Raw genomic sequence first — 19,578 nt, 5'->3', positions numbered from 1 at the left:
GTTGTATCGTCAATATCACACCCCTCCGGCAAAAAGTGGACTTGCCCAGTGTCTGAGACTTCCACAATGCTACCGATATCCGCTCCGAGCTTTGTGGCGATCACGTTTCCTTGTAGCAGTAAACACGGAGATCGAATGTATACGGCAACGGGGGAATCAATAGACTCTTAAATGGATTATGCTTGAGTCCGGCCAGATGGCCGGGTAATACTTCTATCTTGACCCTTCAGTGGACATTGTAGTGGAGAGCTGGACACACGACGCAGATCGCCCACTTATATTATCTTTATATGGGTAAGGGGATATAAGAACCATATTAATATATTGAAGGACACTTCTGTTATGAGGATTGCTTGCGTTATTGCCAGCGAGGTTTAGATTTGTTCTGATATTTGCCGTTAGTGAGTGAGTTTAATTTTACGGAGCCTTTAGCAATATCACGGCAGGGGACACCAGAAATGGGCTTCCTAGATTTGATTTTATCATCCAAAACTGTGTTCCACAGGAGATATTGCTTGTGTGAGATCATACGATATCTCCTAGGAGATATCATTTTGACAGTAGATTTTGTACAATGCCCTGACAATGCTATGACGTCATGAACTGGATGACGTCACAATGCTATGACATCGCTACACTGCAAGTCTAATGGTAGTACTGTCTTCAGAGATGTACATTTTTCTTTGAAAACTAATGAAGAAGGATTTTTGATGATAAATAGAATCTCACCCTCGTGTCTTCTGATATCAAATATATCAACACCCGTTCATAAAAGTAAAAATATCCTCGGCAAGCCTCGGATATTTGTAACTTTATCAACTCGTGAAGATATAATTGATATCAGAAGACACTCGGGTGAGATTCTCTATATATACCCGTGTAAACTTAGGATAGTAATATAGGGGTGCAATACGGATGACGTGGTCAAATTCCGTATAGAACCATAGATTCCGTATTGAACCCTTGCCGGTTCTACTGATTTGTTTTATTAAGTAACAGATTAGTGCAAGATAAGAGGGTATATAAGAAATATAGAACGTCATACCAGTGCATTTGGCTGTTTTGTATTGAACTCGAAGATGTCATGGGAACAGAGAAATAACGAATTCATCATACTAGTGCATTTGGATGTTTTGTATTGAATATATGTACCCATGTGGGGAATCGAACACGGGTCTTCGGCGTAACGAGCTAGCGGTTTAACCACTAGGCTACCCCGATTTGTCCTTAGGATTTGGGTGGGTTTTGAAATAGTTTACGATGTCGACGACGTCCTTGGGAGTGATGATGACGATGATGTGACATATCGACATTTTGATAGAAATGTAGACTAATATTGATGAGTATAATGGTGCTGGTTCTGATGAAGAGATTGTTGCTGGTTGTGATGAAGAGATTGTTGCTGGTTCTGATGAAGAGATTGTTGCTGGTTCTGATGAAGAGATTGTTGCTGGTTCTGATGAAGAGATTGTTGCTGGTTGTGATGAAGAGATTGTTGCTGGTTGTGATGAAGAGATTGTTGAAGAGATTGTTGCTGGTTGTGATGAAGAGATTGTTGCTGGTTGTGATGAAGAGATTGTTGCTGGTTCTGATGAAGAGATTGTTGCTGGTTCTGATGAAGAGATTGTTGCTGGTTCTGATGAAGAGATTGTTGCTGGTTCTGATGAAGAGATTGTTGCTGCACATATTGACAATAATGATAATCCTGATACTACAACCTCTATTCCTGCAAAAAGATGATGGTGACGATAGTGATTATTCTGATGTTATTGATTATGATTTGTGTCATCGATATATCATATTCGCATTTTGGTTTTTATGTTGGTGTGTTTTGTGTGTTTGGGTTTTGTTGTTGTTCTTATTATTTTTGGTTAGTTGTGTTTTTTTGTCAATCCATGCACATTTCTCGATATACTGTTTTTATCCCTCCGGCATGTAATGCGGGGTGTGTGTGTGTGGGGTGGGGGGTGGTGTGTGTATAGTGGACGGCTCGTCCGTCTGTCTGTATATCAAACAGAACCTAAAGTGGTGCCTTTTGCTATTTACAGATTTTTGTCATTTTTATATTTTCTTGGTTTCCATGGAAACGATTTGAACTTAGTCTCAAAATGAGGGTGACCGTCGTTTCCGGAGCACAACTCGAAAACCGTTCAGTATCTTTCTTCAAGACTTGGTAGATATATCAAACATAAGCTAAAGTGGTGCCTTTTGGTACTTGAAACGATTCGGAATTAGTCTCAAAAAGAAGGGATTGGTTTCATTTCCGGAGCACAACTCAAAAACCGTTCAATATCTTTCAACAAAACGTAGTAGATATATCAAACAGAACCTAAAGTGGTGCCTATTGCTATTTACAGATTTTTGCCTTTTTTATTTTCCTGGTTTCCATGGAAACGATTCGGACTTAGTCTCAAAAGGGAGGGATGGGCTTCGTTTCCGGAGCACAACTCGAAAACCGTTCAATATCTTTCAACAGAACTTGGCAGATATATGAGACAGATCTTGAAGTGGTGCCTTTTGCTATTTACACATTTTTGGCATTTATATTTTTCATGATTTCCATGGAAACGATTTGGACTTAGTCTAAAAAGACATCAAGCTGGACTTTAAGTAACTGTCAGATGATTTGTCCTTTCAAATATGTGGGGGCCGGGGGGATATGTCATCTTCTGATGACTCTTGTTTCAATGAACTTTCAATTTGGCAGGTTGTACCGAGCATATATAAAGATATATCTTACAATAACTAAGGAGATGGTGTTCACAGACAGATGCCCCATAGATGTAGGCATGAAGTTTTTCGTGTACACGTTTAAAACCAACATCATTCTATGTCAAGAGTGCGGTACCTTGAGTTACAATAAGTGTTTTTACAACGGTGTTTTCAACGTGTGAAGCATATTTTGGGATGGTGAAAGTTACTGGTATGATTCAACTCGTTCACTCTTGCACGTCGTAAAAATACCGTAAATTATTCAATAAATTAAATTAATTTAGACCATACAACACAATTCCTAACAGCATGATTTAAAAAACGTCTAGAAATACTTTTGTTACTTAATTGTCAACGAACTATACATAACAGCAAGAAAGACGTACCGTGTTTATTTAAAATCTCCCGTCCATGGTGAATTTAATGTTTGAAATAAAAATATAGTTCCGGTGTAGGTTCAATTTATTTCCTATTGTTTCAGATCTAGGCAAAAACATATGATTCTGTCAAAGAGAGCTGTTTTGATCTTCTTTCTCAGCTGCTCCGTATAAGACAACCCCCTTTTTACAACTATAAATGTATTCAACACTACCCAATTGTATATCATTTAACAGCCGCCTCGGGGTGAAAAATGGCGTAATTTTCACATCAGCTCTGTCACGCGATGCTGCAGTCAGGTCGGCACGGGAGGGGACGGCACGGGAGAAGAAATACAAACAGTAATCACACATGAAAGTTCCTTGTTGATCAGTGTTATCAGATTTGATCATCATATGGGAAATCGCCAAAACCATCATTACTGTGTGCACATGGTTGGGCAGCCCGGATCTGGTACATAATTGAGAGACGACTGAGGTGTCCTGTCATTCAATATGTTTGTTGAGATGGGGACCTTTGGGACGTGAGGTTTTTGTATGTCTGTGTGCTGTTGTTGTTTTCCTTTTGTTGTTGTTGCTTTTGTAATTTTTGTTGGCTTCCATGTTGTTGTTTTTTGTTTTGTTTTTTATTTATTATGTTTTATTTTATTCATTCATTCATTCATTCATTCATTCACTCATTTATTTATTTATATATTTTACAGGTTTTTATTATTATTATTATTATTATTATTTTTTTTTATTTATTTATTTTATTTTTTTTTGGGGGGGGTCATTTTCATGTTTTTTGGAGGGATGAGTTTACTGGGGTTCTTTTTTTGTCATTTCTAAATAGAATACGTTTCTCAAACAGAGGAGACAAGCTTAGTATAAACAAATTTCAATGATCAGAATATTTATCCGAACAATCTGGAAATGTTAGAAAGTAATCCCTACCCATCAACACATGTTATTTTATTGATGTCAATATAAGCAAATCTGCTTCCTGGTTTCATGTGACCACATTCCATTGTCTCCCAGAACGGAATCAGACACACCTGTCTGCCCATCACGCAGTGGAGCGTGGGAGGAACCTTCACATAGATAAACAATTTATAAAGTGTGTAATTAACACACCTGGTTGTGGGCCAAGTATAATTGATGTAATCAATGAGACTTATTGATGTTGGAAGTTATGAAACCTACTGGTGCCATTAAACAAAATCATTATGAACACTTTAGAATAGATTTGATTACACAGAGAACCTTTTATAACTTATCAATGATGAAAAGATCATCTCATCTCATAATGGTCTTGTCGTGCTGTCCATACAGTGGTTGATGTTGATGCCCATCTGATAAGGACACAAGGTTCTTCAAAGCGGTGTTGATCCAAACTTCACTTGTTGTAAGTGAATTGGGTTTTGCGCCATTTTAAAACTGGGTAAAATGGGATTTTCACTTCTATTTTATTTCGTCATATATGTTTTATATTTTTTTGTTTGTGTTTTTTTTTTATTTTGAGCCACCATCAAACGAGTGTTGATTGACTAATGACTGTTGTTCTATGGAGCAGCCAGTAAGTTCCGGATAGATGTGGAACATGCACTGTGAGGTGAGGTGAGGTGAAATTGGGTTTAACGTCGTGCTTGAGAATATTTCGCTCATATGACGATGTGCATGCGTGTGTATGTGTATGTGCGGCTGCTTGTACTAGCCCAGACTGAAGCTGGTTTTATAGTGCTAGCCCACTGAGATACCACGCCGCAGTGAAGCATGAATACCGCACTCAGACACATTATATTGACTCCTAGCTGACCAGTCCTTGTTGTACCCATTAATGCCGAGCGCCAGGCAGGGACCAACAAGTACCATATTTTAACGTCTTTTGGTATGACGCGGTCGGGGATCAAACCCTCGACCTTCCGCTCTCCGGGCGGACGCTCTAACCACTACACTACGGAGGGGTGAGTTTGAACATGTGTTGTGGCGTGTATTCAGCTCTCTGGTTATTCGTCTTCTGTTTCAAGAATGATTCCACATGGTAGTTGTGTATAAGACTATTCCACACTGTCACCGTTATATAACTATAAGTTTAGAAATGGATGGGTTGCTGCTAAAGACAACACATGAATCCATATACTCCTCCCCTCATACACGCAAGCGTGAAAAATATACCATTGTTCTATGAGTGGTTTTGCGCCATATTCCAGAAATGGGCTTTACACGTTGTGCCCACGCGGGGGATCGAACGCTTTCAACACTAGGCTACCCTATCGCCCCATGTGATGACGCCACTCGATTGTTGTTGCAGTTTATTCACAGCCAAGAATTAACTGGTCGTTCTGAACCAGCATTCCAAATGAGTAAAACTGAATTACTCGAATCGTTGATTCCGAAAGTAGAATCCTAAAATTCTTATAAAATCGCCATTACAACTAATGACTGTCGGTCATACTCGAGACCCAAAGGAAGCCCATCGTAGACATCACCTCATTCATGAAACCAATCAGTATAGTTGGTGATGTTGACTAGATTGTCAGCATCACCAACTGCGCTGACTGGTTTCATGAAACTCGTGTAGAAACTTCATGATTTTATTACTAATATATGTAATATAATCATGAAACTTCTACAGCTCGATCAGGGAAACCTGATGTGAAGAAGGGACGCAACTCGGTGTTCGCACTGATCATCCAAGAGTCAATATTGTTATTAAATCATATACATACATGTCATATATATTCGTACTGTTGATTGTAATCAAGGCAAAGCAAAATGGTAACACCGAGAACTTCAAAATACCAGGGTCGGTGGGGAAGCCTAGTGGTAAAGCGTTCGCTCGTCACCCCGAAAGGCCTGAGCTCGATTCCCCGCATGGGTACAATGTGTGGAGCCCATTTCTGGTGCCCCCTAGCGTGATATTGCTGGAATATTGCTAAAAGTGGCGTAAAAACATACTCACTCACTCAAAACAGCAAACTTTGCTTCCAAAAAGACTTCAAAGATCCTTTCAATCATGAGTGAGTGAGTTTAGTTTTACGCCGCACTCAGCAATATTCCAGCTTCATGGCGGCGATCTGTAAATAATCGAGCCTGGACCAGACAATCCAGTGATCAACAACACGAGCATCGATCTGCGCAATTGGGAACCGATGACATGTGTCAACCACGTCAGCGAGCCTGACCACCCGATCCCGTTAGTCGCCTCTTACGACAAGCATGGGTTACTGAAGATCAATATTCTAACCCGGACCTTCACGGGTCCTTTCAATCATGACTTACGAAACAATACACGCTTGAAATCTGTTTTGGGTAAGCATGGTAACTACACGTGTATTGTGAAATTTCTGGTTCAAACAGCAGCGCTCGTTCTGTATTCAAGTTCCAGAAGTAATCTCATTTTCCGCCTCTCAGACCTAATGGACCTGATGAACTCACGCCGGATAAAACTGTCCAATCAGGTGGCAAGATGATCGACTTGCCCAGAGCACTTCCGGTTTAGAAATATTCAGTACATTGACTCTAAACCCCTCGCTTGAACTAGCACATCTGTTACAAATAGACGACTTCGGTGGATTGTTTTGTTTAAAAACTATTTTTAATAATATAAATATAGATCTATATAAACTATGTCGATTGTTTATGGCACTGTTCAATCACTTATAACCGCCAGGAACCGTTGTTGATCTTTATGCAAACAGCAGTTTCTTAGTCATCAAATGTAAACAATAAAGTTACTTCTACCTTCTAGAAACCAAGATATGATGCAATTTGACTATAATTTATAAACTGGTAATATCTCCTAGTGGGATATCAGTGATGTAATATTCATATTCTTGTCATCATCGGAGGCTGAATTGTGTACCGAATGGAGACAATGCAGTAGTGATCACAGGCCCTCGTGTCTTTACGAGGATTCATCGGTTCCCAATTGCGCAGATCGATGCTCATGCTGTTGATCACTGGATTGTCTCGTGCAGACTCGATTATTTACAGACCGCCGCCATATAGCTGGAATATTGCTGAGTGCGGCGCAAAACTAAACTCACTCACTCACTTTACGAAGATTAAAGATTAAAAAATTGAGATGACCCCCTACTCGAAATGTTTCACAGTACAAGTCATGGTGTGTTGTACTGTGAAGCATTTCGAGTCGGGGGTCATCTAACAAATTTTGGGTTTTTTAATGTTTAATCCTCACTACGACAAAAGGGCTTGTGGTAGTGATGGTAATAAGAAGCCCGATGAACAAAACCCATCTCGGCCGCGGTTTTGTTTGGTATCGTACCACAATAGCATGGGTCGCTTATCGACCGTTTGTTTGACTGGTGTGGTCCCGCCCGTCATTAGTCGACATCAAGTTGTTGACCGTGTAAATATGAAAGGTCTATGCCAAGTAATAGCCGGCTTCGATTATGCTTCTAAAGAGATCCCATTTGACGTAAAGGGCAAAATGGCTGTTAAACATATATCACAAGATCATTGACAGATCTGAGATGACACCAGGTGTTCACGAAAAGGCTAAGCGTGTCCGGCTCTACCGACAGCATCCGCCTCTGACACAATGTCCATGATGTGTAATATAGTCATTTTCTCATCCCCTTATTTCTGACACAGTAAAACCGTTATTACTGATTGATTTATGTGAAAATGCCCGTTACCATGGTTACGCAATAATAAACATCAATCGACTCCGCTAATGTCCACTGTTTGAAAACCTCCGAGATAAAACGCAAATTGAACGTCATTTCAACACTAAACATAGAAACAGCTGTGAAAATCTGTTCTGTGTCAAATACCCTACAGACATCCGGGCGCAACCATTAAGCGTTCTTGGCCAACGTCTCTTCATAAAGAAACACTGACGTCATAGCTCGTTTGACGAACACAGGCATACAATGCTGTTATTTTTCTTGCAGACTACCAGAATAAGACTTGGTTTCAGACGACATCGTCAAAACAAACGTTTGCAGAATCGGCGCCAATAATCCCCTGCATTATGTTCCGTAAATGATATTGTTCATCTGAAATCACAATCGTGAACACACCAAACCTTTGACCGAAAACCCTTTCGAAACATGCATCGGACATTTCCCATCATTGACCAGTGCTTAATCAAAAGGAGCGTCGACGTCATTGACGCCTTTCAACGTATCCTTTGCAACGATACGAGCATTCAGATGAGGAACTGCGGCCAAGATTGCCTCGTTAATTGGTCCCAAAGGGGTCATAAAAGACTGGTATCCAATTCGCTCGGAAGGAGCTGGCGAAAGTCTGTTGTTACTCAGAGCCTCTGTGCATGGGTAAGTCTTCAGGATGATTGCCTTCGACCATTCACGGGTTAGCTGGTCGTAATGGAGGTTTGTGTTATGTCTTATAAACTTGGTCACTAAGGTTAAATGGTACTTGGTCAGTGTCATATCTTTATTTCTATTTGGCTGTAAGATTGAAGGGTCAAATAATGTTTACTTTACTTGGTTGGGACAGTGTTTGAAACTTACATAATTGTCCTGGACACCAGTTTCGATGTTATTAAACTTTCGCCTGTAATTTCTAAATCGTTTTGGTGGCGTTTGCTGTCGCGTGGGGAATAAAGACTGACTGACTGACTGAGTTTGGTTTTACGCCGCTTTTAGCAATATTCCAGCAACATCACTGCGGGGGACACCAGAAATGGGCTTCACACATTGTACCCATATGTGGATTCGAACCCGGGTCTTCGGCGTGACGAGCCAACGCTTTAACCACTAGGTTACCCCACCGCCCCTGATGATGATGATGATGATTGCAATGATGATGATTACTATCGCGTGGGGAATGAAGAGGAAAACAATCGAGATTATACTTCAACTAAAATCCAGTGAAGTTTCCGGCATGGATTTGGTCTTCAGCAGGAGGCGACAAACGGGATCGGGCGGTCAGACTCACTGACCAGGGCCACCTTTCACAAAGCGTTGGTAACGTTACGACTGTCGTAACTCATATAGTATAACATATACTTACGAGAGTCGTAACTCATATAGTATAAGATATACTTACGACACGACAGTCGTAACTCATATAGTATAAGATATACTTACGACAGTCGTAACTCATATAGTATAACATATACTTACGAGAGTCGTAACTCATATAGTATAACATATACTTACGACAGTCGTAACTCATATAGTATAAGATATACTTACGACAGTCGTAACTCATATAGTATAAGATATACTTACGACAGTCGTAACTCATATAGTATAAGATATACTTACGACAGTCGTAACTCATATAGTATAAGATATACTTACGACAGTCGTAACTCATATAGTATAACATATACTTACGTCAGTCGTAACGCTACAACTGCTTTGAACTCTGGTTGATGCGAGTCATCGCAAGCGAATTACGTACGTGTAGATTATTGTCAATCAGTTGATTGTGTGATCCTATAAGAGTGTCACCTACCTCATAAGGAGACCTGCCTCGCCTGGACTTCCGCATCCCATAGTACTACCACAAACCATGTCGAGTTCGAATCCCAGATTGGCCGTGATTAATGTTGCATGGCTTGTCAGCACCCTAACGTGGGTTACTCTAAACGTACAAGGGGGCGGTGGGGTAGTCTAATGGTTAAAGCGTCGGCTCGTCACGCCGAATACCCGGGTTGGATTCCCCACATGGGTACAATGTTTGAAGCCCATTTCTGGTGTCCGTGATATTGCTGGAATATTGCTAAACTCACTCACTCACTCACCTGTATGACGACCAGACAGAATGTGATTGATCAGGACAACAATTGTCCGAGGCTGTCCGAACTAATGTGTGAAGATAAGTAAAATATGTTACACACAATACCTGTTATGTGAAGATAAGCAGAATATGTTACACACAGTACCTGTTATGTGAAGATAAGCAAAATATGTTAAACACAATACCTGTTATGTGAAGATATGCAGAATATGTTACACACACTACCTGTTATGTGAAGATAAGAAGAATATGTTACACACAATACCTGTTATGTGAAGATAAGCAGAATATGTTACACACAATACCTGTTATGTGAAGATAAGCAGAATATGTTACACACAATACCTGTTATGTGAAGATAAGCAGAATATGTTACACACAATACCTGTTATGTGAAGATAAGCAAAATATGTTACACACAATACCTGTTATGTGAAGATAAGCAGAATATGTTACACACAATACCTGTTATGTGAAGATAAGCAGAATATGTTACACACAACACCTGTTATGTGAAGATAAGCAGAATATGTTACACACAATACCTGTTATGTGAAGATAAGGAGAATATGTTACAAACAATATGTGTTATGTGAAGATATGCAAAATATGTTACACACAATACCTGTTATGTGAAGATAAGCAAAATATGTTACACACAATACCTGTTATGTGAAGATAAGCAGAATATGTTACACACATTACCTGTTATGTGAAGATAAGCAGAATATGTTACACACAATACCTGTTATGTGAAGATATGCAGAATATGTTACACACAATACCTGTTATGTGAAGATAAGCAAAATATGTTGCACACAATACCTGTTATGTGAAGATAAGCAAAATATGTTACACACAATACCTGTTATGTGAAGATAAGCAGAATATGTTACACACAATACCTGTTATGTGAAGATAAGCAGAATATGTTACACACAATACCTGTTATGTGAAGATAAGCAGAATATGTTACACGCAATACCTGTTATGTGAAGATAAGCAGAATATGTTACACACAATACCTGTTATCTGAAGATAAGCAAAATATGTTACACACAATATCTGTTATGTGAAGATAAGCAGAATATGTTACACACAATACCTGTTATGTGAAGATATGCAAAATATGTTACAAACAATATCTGTTATGTGAAGATAAGCAGAATATGTTACACACAATACCTGTTATGTGAAGATAAGCAGAATATGTTACACACAATACCTGTTATGTGAAGATAAGCAGAATATGTTACACACAATACCTGTTATGTGAAGATAAGCAAAATATGTTACACAGAATACCTGTTATGTGAAGATAAGCAGAATATGTTACACACAATACCTGTTATGTGAAGATAAGCGGAATATGTTACACACAATACCTGATATGTGAAGATAAGCAAAATATGTTACAGACAATACCTGTTATGTAAAGATAAGCAAAATATGTTACACACAATACCTGTTATGTCAAGATAAGCAGAATATGTTACACACAATACCTGTTATGTGAAGATAAGCAGAATATGTTACACACAATACCTGTTATGTGAAGATAAGCAGAATATGTTACAAACAATACCTGTTATGTGAAGATAAGCAAAATATGTTACACACAATGCCTGTTATGTGAAGATAAGCAAAATATGTTACACACAATACCTGTTATGTGAAGATAAGCAGAATATGTTACACACAATACCTGTTATGTGAAGATATGCAAAATATGTTACAAACAATACCTGTTATGTGAAGATAAGCAAAATGTTACACACAATACCTGTTATGTGAAGATAAGAAACAAGTTTGTTGTTAATGTTGTCATTAGTTGAAACATTTTAATCGTGGATGTATAGAGATTTTAGTCGTCGTCGTCATCAACACCACCACATCGTCGTCGCAAGAACGTCTTGTCATAATTCTAAATGTATATTAGGAGTAGACTGTAGTATGATAAGACGTTGGGGTAATAGTAACCATCCTTAATGGATGACAAGTATCTGGACAGGAAATTGAAAATCCTCGCATGGGGCACAATTCACACTTGCACGTTGTTAATCTTCGTTTATGCAATATGAGAACTTTGGCACCATGGATTGACACTAGTGTTGGGAATTGGTTGAAATCTCACAATTGATGATTGGTTCAATACCAACGACCAATCATCGAAAAAAATTGGTTCGCGTCATTTTTTAAAATTTTCCTATTCAGGTTGTAGTTGCAGATAAGTATAAAGAAAAAACATTTGGTTCTCTGTTGTTGTTTTTTGAAACTGCACAAATTACATTTGCAAATTTCACATCCAGTGTAAAATGATTCAGTTCCAGTGTAACATAAACTTCCCAGATTCTTCAAGAAATATTCAGTCATGACTTTTCAGAAAGTGAAGTGAGTTTTCTTAGAAATAAACACGTTTTCAGGCCCTGACAACGTCCTAGATATGTTCTATCATCAAGTATTTCAAACTCTATTACAGCGGTTCCAAAATCGTTTGTGTTCGATTATGAGAAAATGTGATCGATTGCTTAGTCGTTTGGCCACTGCGACCAATCTTCGATTATTTCAATTAATCGGACCACCACTAATTGACACTACGACACCATGATTAATACCTTGTCTCAAACTGACACATTATCAGTATGTACGTTGTCTGTATAGGCAAAGTAGTGAGTGAGTATGGTTTTATGCCGCTTTTAGCAATATTCCAGCAACATCACGGCGAGGAACGGAGGCATTGCTGCACATCGTACCCCTGTAAGGAATCGACCCCGGATCTTCGGCGTTGCGAGCGAACAATTTAACCATTTGCACATTGTACACATATGAGAAATCGAACCCAGATGTTTGGCGTGTGGGGGGCAATGGAGAAGTCTTGTGAGCTTCACAAGATCCGAGTTTAGTTCAAAATATTGATCGTTACTACCTCCCCTCGCGTTTTGACGAAGACCTGGAATCATCACTATTGGTCAATTACCCATAAACACTTGCTCATGATCTTACAATGGCGTCTGCAGCAGAGAGGTTTTCTGATTATGGAAAGGGTTTTGTATCTTTTATTTTAGACTCAGGATCATTTCCCCACTTTCGGCTCATCTTACGGCGTCATTGCCTCGGCAATTTCCGTGATAGTTTCATTTCCTTTCTCTGTTTTGAAGTTGTGTGAGTGGGGATATATATCATGTCCCGCAGGATCAGATGACGTGCCGCTCGGTCTTTCTCGTTAACTTTCGTGAAGTTCCCACACACTTCGGTGTGTTCCGATTGATATGCAGCTAGTCCTTTCCAAACGTGTATTACTGGCTGCCTGTCGTGACTGGAGCACAAAACGCCATCTTTGCCTATTGAAGCCTGCAGTAAAGGCCATATTGGGTTATGTCTGTCATGGCTTTAAACCGATAACACTCTTAGTTGTCTCAGAGGAGTGGAGCGTCGATTGTTCAAGATATTTAGCACAATCTGTCGAAACTGATTCCGTCTTCTCAAGGTGCCCAAACTACTAGACAATTACTGGACTCTTCCTGACACCTTTCTCACACAGACTAGACTCTTCCTGACACCTACCTCACACAGATTAATACCTATTCCTGACACCTACCTCTTCCTGACACCTACCTCACACAGACACCTGTCTCACACAGACACCTACCTCTTCCTGACACCTATCTCACACAGACTCAGGCCTCTCCCTGACACCTTTCTCACACAGATTAATACCTATTCCTGACACCTTTCTCACACAGACACCTACCTCACACAGACATCTGTCTCATCCAGACACATATCTCACACAGATACCTACCTCACACAGGCACCTATCTCACACAGACATCTGTCTCATCCAGACACATATCTCACACAGACACCTACCTCACACAGACACCTATCTCACACAGACACCTACCTCACACAGATATCTATCTCACCCAGACACTTATCTCACACAGACACCTCCCTCACACAGACATCTGTCTCATCCAGACACATATCTCACACAGACACCTACCTCACACAGACACCTATCTCACCCAGACATCTGTCTCATCCAGACACATATCTCACACAGACACCTATCTCACCCAGATACCTACTTCACACAGACATCTATCTCACCCAGACACCTACCTCACACAGATACCCGACTAGCTAACCTACTCTTCAAAACTATTTCACCCTATTTCAATCTATTTCAACCAGGCACCTACAGCACTGAAGCCACAACTACCTCGCAACTACCTTAGGTATTTACCGCATTAAGATACCCACGTCTTCCTAGATACTCACCTCACAAACATACCCACCTCACAGTAGGTATTTACCGTACTAAGATACCCCCGTCTTCCTAGATACTCGCCTCACAAACATGCCCACCTCACAGTAGGTATTTACCGCATTAAGATACCCACGTCTTCCTGGATACTCACCTCACAAACATACCCACCTCACAGTAGGTATTTACCGAACTAAGATACCCCCGTCTTCCTAGATACTCACCTCACAAACATGCCCACCTCACTGTTGGTATTAACCGTACTAAGATACCCACGTCTTCCTAGATACTCACTCCACAAACATACCCACCTCACAGTAGGAATTTACTGTACTAAGATACCCCCGTCTTCCTAGATACTCACCTCACAAACATACCCACCTCACAGTAGGTATTTACCGTACTAAGATACCCACGTCTTCCTAGATACTCACCTCACAAACACACCCACCTCACAGTAGGTATTTACCGCAGTAAGATACCCACGTCTTCCTAGATAAATCACCTCACAAACATACCCACCTCACAGTAGGTATTTACCGTACTAAGATACCCACGTCTTCCTAGATACTCACCTCACAAACACACCCACCTCACAGTAGGTATTTACCGCAGTAAGATACCCACGTCTTCCTAGATAAATCACCTCACAAACACACCCACCTCACAGTAGGTATTTACCGCAGTAAGATACCCACGTCTTCCTAGATAAATCACCTCACAAACACACCCACCTCACAGTAGGTATTTACCGCAGTAAGATACCCACGTCTTCCTAGATAAATCACCTCACAAACACACCCACCTCACAGTAGGTATTTACCGCAGTAAGATACCCACGTCTTCCTAGATAAATCACCTCACAAACATACCCACCTCACAGTAGGTATTTACCGTACTAAGATAACCACGTCTTCCCAGATAAATCACCTCACAAACATACCCACCTCACAGTAGGTATTTACCGTACTAAGATACCCACGCCTTCCTATATACTCACCTCACAAACATACCCACCTCACAGTAGGTATTTACCGTACTAAGATACCCACGTCTTCCTAGATACTCACCTCACAAACACACCCACCTCACAGTAGGTATTTACCGCAGTAAGATACCCACGTCTTCCTAGATAAATCACCTCACAAACACACCCACCTCACAGTAGGTATTTACCGCAGTAAGATACCCACGTCTTCCTAGATAAATCACCTCACAAACATACCCACCTCACAGTAGGTATTTACCGTACTAAGATACCCACGTCTTCCTAGATACTCACCTCACAAACATACCCACCTCACAGTAGGTATTTACCGTACTAAGATACCCACGTCTTCCTAGATACTCACCTCACAAACATACCCACCTCACAGTAGGTATTTACCGTACTAAGATACCCACGTCTTCCTAGATACTCACCTCACAAACATACCCATCTCACAGTAGGTATTTACCGTACTAAGATACCCACGTCTTCCTAGATACTCACCTCACAAACATACCCACCTCACAGTAGGTATTTACCGTACTAAGATACCCACGTCTTCCTAGACACTCACCTCACAAACATACCCATCTCACAGTAGGTATTTACCGTACTAAGATACCCACGTCTTCCTAGATACTCGCCTCACAAACATGCCCACCTCACAGTAAGTATTTACCGCACTAAGATACCCACGTCTTCCTAGATACTCGCCTCACAAACATACCTTCTTTGCCATACGTACTGAAAGCACACGTATCTCACCTCAGTTACGTAACTACAAAATTACAAGCTACATCTTGGTGAGTCCATGTCGTCACCTATATGCACGTCACCATAACACACCAAGACAAGTACCTCTACTACCGACTACTCTCAAGTGCACCTAGCCATTCTGCTTCGGTGGCGACAGGGCACCGTTCCTCAAAGCGATTGTAGCGTTACGTACGACAGTCGTAACTCCCATAATTTGACATAGACTTACGACAGTAGTGCTACGATCGCTACTACCTGCTCAGTCGGTAGATCCTACCTCACGAGACATACTACAGCATGGGGATTCCATCCATAAGTCGGGTAGATCCTACCTCACCAGACATACTACAGCATGGGGATTCCATCTATAAGTCGGGTAGATCCTACCTCACGAGACACACTACAGCATGGGGATTCCATCCATAAGTCGGGTAGATCCTACCTCACAAGACATACTACAGCATGGGGATTCCATCCATAAGTCGGGTAGATCCTACCTCACGAGACATACTACGGCATGGGGATTCCACCCATAAGTCGGGTAGATCCAATCTCACGAGACATACTACAGCATGGGGATTACATCCATAAGTCGGGTAGATCCTACCTCACGAGACATACTACAGCATGGGGATTCCACCCATAAGTCGGGTAGATCCTACCTCACGAGACATACTACGGCATGGGGATTCCACCCATAAGTCGGGTAGATCCAATCTCACGAGACATACTACAGCATGGGGATTACATCCATAAGTCGGGTAGATCCTACCTCACGAGACATACTACAGCATGGGGATTCCATCCATAAGTCGGGTAGATCCTACCTCACGAGACATACTACAGCATGGGATTACATCCATAAGTCGGGTAGATCCTACCTCACGAGACATACTACAGCATGGGGATTCCATCTATAAGTCGTGTAGATCCTACCTCACGAGACATACTACAGCATGGGGATTACATCCATAAGTCGGGTAGATCCTACCTCACGAGACATACTACAGCATGGGGATTACATCCATAAGTCGGGTAGATCCTACCTCACGAGACATACTACAGCATGGGGATTCCATCCATAAGTCGGTTAGATCCTACCTCACGAGATATACTACAGCATGGGGATTACATCCATAAGTCGGGTAGCACGCAGTAGATAATTACCTTTTTTATTATAACATGGCTATGAATTTGACAGGCTTTTATACATGCTCATGCGGTGTTTCCATTGGATAAGGGAAATATTGGTTTACGGATGATGTTTTCAGGATGTTATATCCATACGGTACCAAAGACGTGGTAGAAAATGAAAGCTTCAAACCAATGACCGTTACACATATTATTCACTAAAATATCCAGTACAGCGGTAATTACACAGAATTGAGATAGTGAGTTTTACATCGCTTTTATCAATATTCCAGCAGTATCACAACGGGGGACACACGAAATGGGCTTCCCAGATTGTACCCATGTGGGGAATCGAATCCGGGTTTTCGGCGTGACGAGCGAAAGCTTTAACCACAAGGCTACCCTACCCTAATTACACTGAAACTCGAGATGAAAACAGTTCGTCTTCAGAGAATCAAGCCAAAAGCTAATATTACCAAATACTGTAAACCTAAAACTTATAGCATAAATTATTAATTTAGAAAATCCATGTCAACATTTAAACAATGTCAATGATATGCCCTGAACCTGTGTAGCGCGTACACGAGCACATGTCACCGTGCGTGGCACCACCATCCATGGCTGCTGTCGTTATCTGGAGAAGACCTGGTCCCTTTACTGCTCAACCAGATAAAACACACAAGCCAGCTGTGACCTCCTAAAACATAATAATTGAGATCGTCACGTTATAGATATGATAATTATGATGCTTCTCGGACCCCATGGTATCTTGTCTGGAGGCTATATCTGATGACATTTAGACAGGTAGGGATGCTCCCTCTAATTCAGATTACGATGCGAGGAGTTTGGCAGCAGAACTCAATTATTGCGATATAGCCAACCTTGAGCAGAAACCGCCTGAGTGAGATCGGCTCTGACTACGTGTATGCTACTGCTGCTTGGAAATATCCCCACGATCGATCCGTCGTTAAACGCTTTGGGACTTTTGCATCCATTTAGTGGAAGCAGACGACAGTGCTGGAAGACGAAAATTTCAGTGGAGAGGTGTCAAGTCTGGGTAACAGCGTACAATATCACGATTTGTCGACCTAACAGACATGGATTAATAATTTGCGGATTACACGAGATGAACACGGGTTGGAATTAGGCTGTGCTTGTGTGTTAGAGTTGTCGTCTGCTGACGGAACTATCGTCTGCCGTGTTCGGGTTTTGGCGGGAGACACATGGCTGAACGAGGTAAGTACTGAGACCTCGCGGCATCTCAACACGCCGTTTGGATAACTCCTTTCTCATCACGATATAAGATTTAGTTCTCCAACAACGACCTTGAGGTTACCGGCCGCCATTGCAAATACAGGAAACGAATGACCATTATATCATCGCCATGTTTTGATGTTTATTTGTTTACATTTCACCGTTCATGTTATAATACATATCATCATTATTCATCAAACGACCTTGCTGTGCCTGGCGGTCACCTGACATCTAAAGCCACAAAGAGAATGTCTTTCTGCAATGATAGAGTATAATAGCTTCTTGTCCTTGGTGTATACATACAGCTGAATTCTCGTGGTACTATCAACAATTATATATCCCCGAGTACCATTGTGGCATCGTGGCGTTATACCACCTGTCTACTGCATCGATGGGTGCTTTCATTATGTGAATCACAAAGTACGTGTCAATAATATCGTTTACCAATAGGGACACATCTGGTTTATGTATCAATAAATACTATTACGCGTTCCACTTTAATTATGGAAACCCATATATCCCATAACACATCTCGCCGTGACCATTCTCGTTCGATGGTCGTAATGATTTTTATGTGTAGATACTATCGAAAGAAAATATTTATTTTTGTTACATGAAAAGTTAGATTTTAACAGCTGATAACGCCCAGCCTGATGCAGCATTGTGAAGGAGCGGAGACCTATTAAAGGGGGTCTGTGATGTGTAAATATCGCAGCCCCCAGAATGTTTGACTCAAGTCATTCTATCCCTACTTTGCGAGAATGGAGATTGTATCTGTACTCATACTGTATCATGTACACAGAATAAAAAAGTGATCTGTTTTAGAGGGTAAGTTTTGGAAGTGATCCTTAGGGGCTGCCTTAATATTTCCCGAAATACCTGCTGGGTCAAAGAATAGTATGCGTCTATGTTCGATGGTGGCAAAGAACAAGTAAGTGGTTTGCCAATTGGTTGCAGGTGTTTGTTGAGTAGAGTTGCAGCGTCCCTTTGCATGGCCACGATACGCTGGTACGATACTGGGTGTTCTGTACCATACCTTCTGGGGTTCATTAAAATGGTAAATTTATTTCATATTCATCCCGAATACCGAATATGTGTTAAAAAAAGGTTCATCCTGAATGATTCAACCAGCATATTGATGTCAAATGTGGGTCAAAGCAAGATGTGCATGTCGAATGTGGCGTAACCAACTTGTATATGTCGAATGTGTCACAACCAACTTGTGTATGTCGAATGTCAATCAACCAGCATGTGTATGTTGAATGTCACTCAACCAACAGGTGTATGTCGAATGTGAGTACACATGCATATACGTCCAGGATGTGACATGTTAGATGTTAGAATTGATCTTCAGTAACCAAGGCTTGTCG

At 40.9% G+C, this 19,578-nt stretch overlaps 1 protein-coding gene across 2 annotated transcripts in view; it reads left to right on the top strand.

The window, feature by feature from the left end:
• LOC124257184 (Golgi-associated plant pathogenesis-related protein 1-like) overlaps nt 1-19,578 on the top strand; it is a 158,596-nt gene that overhangs the window by 39,198 nt on the left and 99,820 nt on the right. The window contains exon 1 of one of the 2 annotated variants that reach the window (XM_046691214.1): nt 17,592-18,190. The exons of the other annotated variant lie outside the window; for it this stretch is intronic. Coding sequence (XP_046547170.1) covers nt 18,178-18,190 — 13 coding nt within the window. The 5' untranslated portion in view covers nt 17,592-18,177. Of the gene's footprint in view, nt 1-17,591; nt 18,191-19,578 lie in introns of those variants that run through there. 2 annotated transcript variants of the gene reach the window in all.

The sequence above is a fragment of the Haliotis rubra genome, unplaced genomic scaffold, assembly GCF_003918875.1.
Source record: "Haliotis rubra isolate DU_JTF1 unplaced genomic scaffold, ASM391887v1 Scf117, whole genome shotgun sequence".
NCBI lineage: Eukaryota > Metazoa > Mollusca > Gastropoda > Lepetellida > Haliotidae > Haliotis > Haliotis rubra.
This window is presented reverse-complemented; position numbering and strand designations above follow the sequence as displayed.